The sequence below is a fragment of the Bombus pyrosoma genome, linkage group LG17 (genome assembly GCF_014825855.1).
Source record: "Bombus pyrosoma isolate SC7728 linkage group LG17, ASM1482585v1, whole genome shotgun sequence".
In the NCBI taxonomy this organism is placed as follows: domain Eukaryota; kingdom Metazoa; phylum Arthropoda; class Insecta; order Hymenoptera; family Apidae; genus Bombus; species Bombus pyrosoma.
The window spans coordinates 4,036,269-4,047,460 of NC_057786.1; the positions used below are offsets into that span (position 1 = coordinate 4,036,269).

The window sequence follows — 11,192 nt, forward strand, 5'->3', positions numbered from 1 at the left end:
ACCTTAAATAACCATCGTTTCCTGTTTAATCCATTCTAAATAAATAAAAACATCCTGAAATAGAAACCTAACATCCGACAGCCAACGTCTTTTGCTCATTTAATTTCTTGGGAACCGACGAATTTATAACGCTTTACAGCAGTAAATGACTTCCCGTTCAAGGTCATTGAATTCGCTTCAATAAACTTCACAATGCGTACTAAGAAAAAAAAAAAAAAAACATTTATGTGGTTCCATGCGGCGATGAAAAAATATTCATACCACTGGAATTATTGCGCGATATTGTTATTCTCGAAGTTGCCTATCTCGGATAAGCAAATAGATATGAACTTTTCCGTAGAACCATATAATTAAATAGGTTCTTGTCTATGCTAGCATGTAACCAAATAGAGGGGAACCATAATTTTATAGAATATTGTACGTTACGTCGCGTGAAGTGGTCAGCGCGACGTCTCTAGGTGCCTGGCCGCCAAGGGTCGGCACCGCTATTTAGACCCCCTATAAACCTAAGGACCCACCGTAAACCTAGGCTTTTAGTTCATCTTTTGTCTTTATATTTATAACTAACTCCCATTAACCTTGAAGGAGTCATTATTCCTATAAGTGTTATCGGTTTATGGATGGTCCCTGGAATAGTCCTTAGGTTTATTATGCGTTCGTACTAATTACGGACAAAGCGAATATTTCCCTAACGGGAAAGCTGAGTTCTCCCATGAACACCCACACCGAGCCTTCCTCCGTAATGCTACGAGAACGCAACTCACTGTTACTACGACATTCGGACAGTCAACGCCGGACTACTTCCACAACTTTGGGGCAGTCACCTCTCTGATACACATCAGAGTTATATAAGTATAAAGTGTAAACCGTTGCTGGAAATAAATAGTATAACCTGTCAACCGCAGTGTTCTACAAACTCAATCACCCCTATTGTCCTAACCGAAATACGAGGATCGAACAGTTCGTGGTGTCGATTATTCTAATCGTAACAGGAATTTACGACTGCCGTTGATACGCTTCCTCGCGAACGCGTCTCCCCGCGACTGGTCGATAAAACATTGTATATGGTAGCGTGTGTCATCTTCAGTGCCTAGCCGCATCGTGTAGTACTAGTCCGGGAACAATCAGAACCATAAGCTTCAACATTCTCATTTCTTCTCTAATACTAGCAAAGTACTCGAAAAATGCAACTGCTGATCAAATATCTCCTCTCTCTGGAGGCATACAAGTATGCACATTTTTAATAAGTACTTGTAAGTATCCAGTGAACGTCGTTTATGAGTAGAGGACGCTCAAATGAGTGTCGATTTTCTAAGTCGGTATGAGAGTCACATCGGACCACAAAGATGCAAAAGGTACTCTATCTCCTCTTATTTTGTCTATGTTTGTGTCTACCTATTTGTTTGCCTGACTTATCGTCGTTATCATTCGACTATGTTCTCCTTTCACCCGGTAGGTGGCACCGTTTTACCTTTCTGTATCGTATTAATTTTTCTCATATTATCCTACCAACCTGTCCTTTCTGTTTATCGCTTTCACGTTGTTCGTTTATCGCTCAAGCCTCTTATTTCAACTTGCTTTCAAACTGTCTTTTCTCTCACTTTCTTTCTGCACCTTCACTTTCTCGGATTAATCACTTCTTTCTCTTACCCTTTTAGTACTACTCCACTTTTTCTTTCAAGTATGAAAACTAAAATTTTATCTTTCCTCCCTTATTAACACGTGTTATTTCTACACTTATCAGCACAAAGCCCTCAATATTAGAAATCGATTCAATATGTTCCTATTTAAATAGAAATACAAATATTTTTTTCACATACACACGCTACATCTATTTCACATTTTGGAGAACATATTTCTTTCAAATATAAAAGAAATATTTGTTTAATACTTGAAAAAGAACATTATTTTTCCGTATATAAAATAAATATTTATACAAATAGTTTATTTTAGCCTCCAGACCGTAAAAACTGTGCTTACCATGCATATCGTTTCATTCACCAGCGTATCCCTAAATTGACCCTTATTTTCTATCAAATAGAATGAAATATTTATTTTATATTAAAATGAAAATATTTTTCATTCTTCTTTGGATATTGAGTGAATGCGTATACAACATTATTGCTATTAGGATATGAATCGAGTATCGAAATTTTCGGAAGTATAGAAAGGATATCGAAACTTCCGTGCGATATCCTTTTTATACGGTACTAGTTTGGTATCGATTAGAAAAGGGTCAATATCGATAACGGATATCATTGCTTTCGATATGTATTGATAACAGATCGAAATGATTTTATGTGAATTTATGTTCTATTAATCGGTTGTTAATTTTAACGATTTTATGCATATTAAAATACCATCTCTCATATAGCATTATTATTATGTGAAATTAAATATGTATTGTATATAATTACTTTACCTATAAACATACGAACCTTCCAATGTTTCTTTATATCTATCTTCGGATCCTCCTGTATTTTATTCACCAGATATGTCGCCATGAGTGTCATATCTTTAAACATAGCGCCACATTCGGCGATGTTTAACTGCGCAGCTCGATCAGAACTTATAGCGCCTCCAAGTGAATAACCTACTAATTTAGTATTGAATTCCTGTAGATAGGAAAATCCGACTATGAAAGATTTCAGTATTCGCATTTATAGCCATAACACTGTGGCGGCACCCGCCACGGAATTTTCCGCTGGCTCTGCGAAGCCAGGCGTTAGGCCGTCAAGAGTGCAGCATCGGCGTGCCTGTTGTGTGTCATCGACATCCCCATGGTTTTCCTCAGCCAAATTCTCGGAAGGGCAAGCACGTGGCATTTGTCACGGCAGTTCTAATAAGCGCGTTCTAGTGGGGATGTCGATGGACACCAAAGAAAGAATTCGTTTGCCTCGGATGGGGCATTCGATCCTACGCGACTAAACGAAAAACAACTCGGCGCCGAGCCGACGACGAAAGCGACGACTGTTAACTTACGACTTGTGTAGCGACGTTCGCCGCGAGCATTACTTTATCACGAAACAATAAACTGGACATTATCGTTAAACATCTTCCCGTGTACGTTCATTATCCTCACATACACAGCTCACCTCCAACTGGTGACCCCGACATGATGCGATCGACTTCGAAACAGAGGTGTGACTGTGATAGCGCTAATGAGACTTCAAAGCCGCGAACCTACGACTGTGGAAAACTTGGACCTCTATCGCGACGACGAACACGAAACGACGACGACGCGCACCGTAGCGACGAGTATCCACCGCCACATCTAAGATCTCGTGCAACATCTGCACGGGTTTGACTACACGCGGTCGACGCTTTATCCCGCAGCGAGACGACAAATCCGCAGATGTCGAACTCTCTCGCACACGGAAACAACGAATGAATCGTACGACCATAGGCACAACACAGAATAGAGGAAAACGTTATCACTGGTAAGGGGGTACTGTGGCGGCAGTCGACAACACAAATACCGCCACTAACTAGCAACGGACGACGGTAGCGCAGTGGTTAGCGCCTTATGTTACGAACGTTCGGATCCCGGGATCGAATCCCGGCGACCGAAGTCCGATTTTTCTTCCACGATTCTTAAATAGGGAGAAAAATACTGCAGTACCCCAACAGCAGCGGCATCTACAACCAGCAGCAACTAATACCACGGACTACTCACATACACAGCCACCTCAACACAAATCCCATGCGTAAAAAATGCAGTTATAAAAAATGAACAAACTTTAAGAATATTAGGGAGAGTCAGACACTGTTGCCAAGTTCCTTGACCGCCGACACGGTCTACTATGTCTCTATTTTCAATGTTCACTTCGAACGTATAAATCGAAGTAGCTCCAGCGCCGATTGTCAGAGAATCACCCATTGCTGCAGTGGCATCTATGTCTCCTGGTTTTGAATGTGAACTTTCGCACGTTCGCGAGGAGACGCGATGTCGTAGAAGCGCGCCAACGAGAGTCGTAAATTCCCGTTATGATTGACTAATCGACGCCACGAATCGTACGATCCCTTATTTCCTGTGGGATAATAAGGGTGATTAATTGAAATAACGCTGCGATTAACAGGTTGCTATGTATTTAATCGATCCAACAACTTTGGTACGATACAATAATCAATGCTTGTACGAACGACGACGAGTGAGTACGACCTGAGACTCTTTTAGTATCGTTGCGTTGACTGACTATATTCGACTGACTAAGACTCGCTGGAGATCGACCGAACACTGGTGAAGACTTGATGAAGACTTGCTCGAGAGTGCCTTGATGAAGACTTGCTCGAGAGTGCTGAACTCCCCTTATGGTGTCTCGGAGGAAAGCTTGGTGTTGGTATGCCCTTTGATCGAAGAACGCGGATTCGTTGTTCACACTTTTCGTCCAGGAAGTGAGGGTAACGATCCGCGATGCCGATTAGTTATGACCCACTCTAATGAACAGGATATGAAGAAGTCTCCCACCAACGTAGAGCGAGGGTGACTTTGTTCCTGAGGAAAAAACAGCCTTTTTCCGTGGACATATGTTCGTTTTTCCCATTCGGTGAATGTTAGCTTTCTTCGTGATTTTTAAGAGCGCCTAATAAACTCAAGGACTTTTCCAAGACCCAGCCATAAACCGAAAACACTTACAGGATTAGCAAATTCTTCAAGACAAGCTGTTTGACTGGCAAACATGTGTGGAAACAATGAAGTTAAAAATTAACGTTTTGTGATGGGTCCTTGGGTCTATTGAGGATCGGGAAGACCGTTGGCTGCCAGGAAGTGAGGGATGGAATGCAGATGTCTCACGCGACGTAACAGGTATCCTGCCCTACTTTAACAAGGATAATGTCGCTCCTTCTCCTTGGAGTTCTCTCTCTTTTCTCCCTCACTAAGGTCCTTCCTTCGGGCGTCTTCGCTCTCGTCGTGCTTTCAATTCGGCTCTTAAGCCTCCTACGTCTATTAACGAGCGTCCACTCGTCCTCGCTATCCTTGCCACAGGCTTTGGCGTAGGTGATTGGTATGGTGATCGTCGGTTGGCAAGGAGTGAGTGACAAGTGTGAGAGAGGAGCCGTGAGCGTAGTCGAAATCCCTAGGAAACTGGAGAATCCGAACAAGGAAGGTAAGCAGAGCGAAGGGCTAGTGCATATGAACAATAGGGGGTATAAAATCCGAAGGAATTCGGTCGGGAAAGGCGCGACAGGCGAAATATAACCTCGTGTGAGGTTATGACAGTGAGGAAGCCACACTGGGACGCGTGACAACAGCGCCGCTGCACGAGCTACTCAGAGAACCACACGGACGCAGCCATATTCGGCACGCGTGCCGAAAGCGCGTTGCGCGGGCTATTCGAAAGTGACAGCGACCGGTGGCAATGACAAGCGCGGGTGTAAGTGGTCATCTTGCGCACCCAATGGTGAAAGAAGAGAGGAAGACAAGGAAGGACAAAGAGGAAATGATGAGAAGAGAGGGTGAAGCGGAGTTGGCTGTCGTGCCGACACAGTTGAGCACCAGAAGCATGAGGAAGGCGATTCCCCCTAAGGAAGGATTGAGGAAACGACGAAGGAAGAGGAGACCCTCGCTGTCGAAGCTCCCCGCGCGAAGGAAAGGAAGACTGGCGGACCCACCGAGCTCCCCACAGAACGCGCCAAAGAGATAAGAACATCTACAACGGCGGACATAACAGCGGAACTGATCCATCAATCCTCTGAACTGACCAGGATGGCCGAGACAGCCCGCAACCTCAAGGGCACGCAGGTGAAGGCGCTGAGAGAAGCGGCGACATCAATAGCCCTCGGTGTAACGGAGATCGTTAGAAGGACGGACCCCGCCTCTGGCGCCTTCGCGATAATGGAAGGACGCATAGCGGCGTTGGAGGCGGAAAACGATGCGCTTCGAAAAGAGTTGGCCCGCGCTCCACGATAGAGAAGAGCAGCGAGACAGATCCTGGATCCAAGCAAGGTCCGCGTGGCGACACCCTTCCGAGTTGTGGAAGCAAGAGTGACCTGGGTAGACATCTCGGCCACCAAGGAAGATATGAGAAACACCCTGGCGAAGGAAAGCGGCTGCAAGGCGGAGCACATTCGACTGGGAGAGATCCGCTTCGTTCGAAACGGCCTTGGATCCGTATGGGTACGAGGCCCGGCCGGTGCAGTGAGGAAACTGGCACAGGCTGGCAAGGTCGCCATAGGTTGGTCGATAGCGAATGTCGAAGCCATCGAGCGAAGACCTTTGCAATGCTACAGGTGCCTAGAGACTGAGCATATAACTAGGATGTGCACCTCCAAGGAGGACAGGGGGCATTTATGTTACAGATGCGCCGACACGGGACACCAAGCCAGAGCGTGCACAGCAGCGAACCCGAAATGCCTGCTCTGCGAGGCGCTCGGGGCACCATCGGTACATAGGATGGGGGGACCGCCTCCCCCCCCCCCGGAAGAAGGAAACAAGAGGAATCACCCTCCGATCCACGGCCGCAAGTGGCAGCGGAAAAGGCTCGTTGGCGCAGGGAACCGACCCTAAGCCCGCGAGCAAGAAGGCTCGCACGGAGGAAGCCATGGAGGCAATGATATTAGGTGATTGAGAATGCGCATCCTCCAGACCAACTTGGGACGGTCTAGACGAGCACAAGACCTGCTCTACAAAACCGTACGAGAGAGAACGGTCGCCCTAGCAGTAGTGGCCGAACCATACAGAGATCTGGATGCCCCGGACTGGACCGGAGATGCAGACGAAATGGTAGCGGTCACCTGGACATCAACGCCGGGGGCGCTCACCCACGGAGTCCCGCTGGAGCGCGGGAACGGATACGTCGCAGTCGAGTGGGCAGGAATGGTGGTGGTGAGAGTGTACGTATCACCCAACAGCGGATGGGCAGCGTTCGAGGTGTTCCTAGACGGGGCTGGCGACTGCGTCAGACGGCACCTTCTCCGACAGATACTTGTGCTAGGAGACTTCAACGTACACTCCCCGGAATGGGGAAACCCCAAGATCAACGCGCGCGGCCGCGAGCTATCGGACTGGCCCGCGGGACTTGGGCTCCTGCTGGTGAACAGAGGCTCGACCAGTACCTGCGTGACATGGAGGGGGAGCTCCGTCATTGACATCACATGGGCCTCCCTTGATACATTCAGATGGATTTCAGGTTGGAGAGTAACCGAGGGGATCGAGACACTCTCGGACCACTTCTACATATTCATGGAGGTGAAAGGTACACCTGGACCTGGAATGGTGACCACCGGTAATGGCCGCGACCTACTGAGAAGAGGATGCGCGCGCCCACCACCAAGGTGGAAAATCAAGGATAAGGACGGCGATCTACTTCGAGCGGCTGAGACAGTGGCTGCCTGGAACTGGGTGGCTCCGATGACCCAGACAGAAACAAGCGTGGAAGAAGAGGCCGAGAACTTCGGTAGAGTCATGACGGCAATTTGCGACGCGTGCATGCCACGAACCACGCTGGGCACTGGGCGGAGCAGAGCCGTGCGTTGGTGGACCCCCCGACATGTGGAGCTGAGGGCGAGATGCGTCTGGGCTCGAAGACGGTATCTGAGGGCCCGCCGCTGGCGTCGACGTGACGAGGAAGAAGTCTCCCGGCGCTACCAAGCGTACCGCGCGCTACGGCGCTCGCTACAGAAAGCTATTAAGGTCGCGAAGAACCGTGCGTGGTCGGAACTGGTCGTAGCGGTGGAGGCCGACTCATGGGGAAGGCCATACGTGGGGAAGGACGGTGACGCGGAAACTTCGCGGAGATGGAATCGGGGTTGCTGCAGCAGATCGTTGAGACGCTCTTCCCGCCGCAAGAGGACAGTGCAGCAGAACAGCTGCAGAACACAACCTGGACGGGGGAGTGGACAGACGACTGGGAAGTTACGGAGGAAGAACTGTGGGAGGTGGCCAGAAGAATGGCCTGCCGCGATGTGGCGCCGGGCCCGGACGGAATCCCGGGCCGGATCTGGGGGGAAATAATGGGGATCATGGCTCCCAAACTTCGGCGCCTCTACACAAAATGTTTGTGTTTCGACCATTCGCGGAGAGACGCGATCGCCAGAAAGCACGTCAACGAGAGGCGTAAATTCCCGTTACGATTAGATAATCGACGCCACGAAATGATCGATCCCCTGATTTCTGTTACGATAATAGGGGTGGTTCAAATGATTTTACACTGATTTAACATATATAAATTAAAGTTTATTCCAACAACTTCTTAACTAAAGTTCAATTAAAATGGCAGTATGCGGTGCGCGACGGAAACTTAGATGTTAACAGTTCAAAGGTTGTATAAAGACTTTTTTTTCTGTAAAGATGATGCAGCGGAGAAAATTTGCGATGGGTGCATCTAGAGACGCGAGAAAAGCGGATTTGTTAACGACAAGTTTTCGCTGGGAGAGTGAGGGAAGGACTTCTCTGTCAATTGGTTAATTTCTAGTTTGGTGTGTGTGGAAGGGTGTTGACCGCCCTCGAGAGAAAACGGCTAGTGGGAAATATCGTACGTGAGCAAGACGAACTTTCGGTATCTTCTTGCAATAAACAATAACCTTTAGGTAACGATTTAGTTTAGAGATGTTTGTTCGGTCTGAAGGACCTTCTAGAATTTCCTAAGATTTATGGTCGGTTCCTAAGATTACTGAGAGCACGCGATAAAGACGTGCGGATATCTGGTTGCCATCCGGCCAGCGGTGTGTGGCCTGGTCTAGGTATTGTGTCGCCCGACGTAACACTTTGAAAGAGGGAGTCTACCCCCGGGCATGGCGGATAGCGAGGCTGGTCCTGCTCCGTAAAGAGGGCCGACCGATGAATTCGCCGTCGGCGTATCATCCGATATGCCTGCTGGACGAGGTCGGTAAGATCCTCGAGAGAGTCGTCGCAGCCCGACTGGAACCACACATGGCGGGGCAAGTGCCGAGCTGGCATGAAAGCCAGTACGGCTTCCGGAAGGGGCGCACAACGATCGACGCGATCAGGCGCGTGCGGGCACGCACAGAAGACACAACTTGCCGTGGCGGCGTGGCTTTGGCGGTATCTCTGGACATCTTCAACGCATTCAACTCCATATCGTGAGACAGAATAGTGGCGGCCCTGAAACACTTCGAGGTTTCCAGCTACCTCGTGCGGCTGATCCGCGCCTACCTCGACGACAGGTGGATATGCTACGCCAGCAGGGAAGGGGAGGAAAGGCGGCCTGTCGAGCGCGGCGTACCTCAGGGTTCGGTGCTGGAGCCAATCTTGTGGATCATCACGTACGACGAGGTACTACGCTGCCCGATGCCTCCGGGCGCGGCCATGGTGTGTTACGCTGACGACACTTTGGTCCTGGTCAGGGGTCGCGGGTGGCACGAGGCATTGCGCATCGGTGAAGTCGCAACGGTCTGCGCGATACGTGCGGTGCGCGGTCTGAGCCTAAGAGTGTCCCCTGTGAAGTCGGAGGCCATCTGGTTCTACGACAAGAACAGGCGAGGGGCTCCCCCGCCCGGACTGAGCATAAGCATGGAGGGAGAAACCGTCGGGGTGGGATCGCGAATGCGATACCTGGGTCTCGACATCGACAGCCAGTGGACGTTCGAGCCGCACTTCGACTCCCTGATCCCGAGGGCGACGGCGGCCGCCAACGCCTTGTGCGGCCTGCTGCTGAACATCGGCGGGGCGGAAGTCGCGGTGCGCCGACTATACGAGGGTGTCGTTCGGTCCCGGGTGATGTACGGGGCCCCGGAATGGGCGGACGATCTGATGGCGAGTCGCCGCAGCATCCTGCTTCTCAGGAGGCTACACAGGGTAACTGCTGTCAGAATCGTCAGAGGATACCGAACATTGTCGCACGCGTCGGTGACCGTTCTGGCCGCGTCTCCGCCGTGGAAACTCTGGACGTTGGTGCTCAAGAAGAGGTATGAACAAAGGAGACCGTGAGACCCGGGAGGGGACTCGACCGGACAGGCGGCCCCAGACTACCTAGGAACCGCCGAGGAGGACACATGGAACCAGTGGCGATCCCAGCTGATCAGTGAAGCAGGCGAACACCGAGGCGCGGCGGCAGTTCTCCCAAAGTGGGGGACATGGAGAAGCCGCCGCGGCCTCCCGCTCACCTTCAGAATGACCCAGATACTCACGGGACACGGCGTGTTCGGGGAGTACCTGAAGAAAATCGGACGGGAGACGACGGACACCTGTCACCACTGCGGGGAAGACAGGGACACGACGCAGCATACGCTGGAGACCTGCCCGGCATGGGAGCTGCCCCGCTACACCCTGCGGCAAGTCATAGACGAGAGGCTGACCCCCTCAGCGATCATAGCAGCGATGCTGAGCGGGCCACAGGAATATGAAGCTGTCCGCCTCTTCTGCGAGCGAGTTATGCTCGCAAAGGAGCGAGCTGAAAGGTTGAGAAAGAGAAACTCGCACCCGTGTAGGATAACGCGATGGAGGAGGATGGCAGTCAGGCGGCTCAGACCTAATCAGGCGGCCCAGACCTAACTCACTGCAACCACAACGAACCGCTACTAGAAGGAGGGACGGCGCCAGGGGCGATGGCCCCCCCTAGCGCTAAATTCAACAGCCAAGGACTGGCTCGAAGAGAGAACGCGGGAGGAGATGCGACAGAAGTAATTCACCCGAGGTTCCTGGAGCACCCCCTGTCATACGCGTAGAATGGCCAACGTGGAGTTTTAGTCGGTAGGAGTCCATCTCTACTCTGCTGCTACTGTTAGCGGCAGCGGAGTGTCAATGAGGATTTCTCAGCTTTTTCATGTGGCATGCCTTCCTTTCCTTCAATGGTTATATGACCTTTGGCTTCGCCGATTGGACCGCCTCAGTCTGGCTGACTACTGATAGTTTGCTGCACCTAGTCTTCTCATACCCCTTAGGCGCCATCTGCGTAGCCACCATTCTCCTGTGGCGACGTCCGACGTTTGTCTCGGCGTTCGCGTTGATTCACCTTCTGACCCTTTTTATTTCTGTCACGCTCCGCGTGTTCAACTTCTCGAGCATAGGATCACCCTTGCTCGAAGCTGTGATCCTTCTCATCATTAACTCTATGTTCATTGTTAGAACCTCCAGACTCTTCATGAGTCCCCTGACGTCGCGAAGACCTGATGACAGACCTCTACCTTCGTCAGCGGAAGACCCTTCCCAGTCGTGTGACGATCGTCAGTGCGAGCCTGGGGAGGCACCACACGCCGAACCTACGAGGCTTGGGGGCTCCGAGACCCCATGA

General features: G+C 50.4%; 1 protein-coding gene across 1 annotated transcript; it reads left to right on the forward strand.

Moving 5' to 3' along the window:
- The first annotated feature begins 10,072 nt into the window (after positions 1-10,072).
- LOC122577083 lies at positions 10,073-11,192 on the forward strand. The gene is made up of 2 exons (XM_043748168.1): positions 10,073-10,359; positions 11,027-11,192. The coding sequence occupies exons 1-2, from the start codon at positions 10,073-10,075 to the stop codon at positions 11,190-11,192; spliced, it is 453 nt and encodes a 150-aa protein (XP_043604103.1).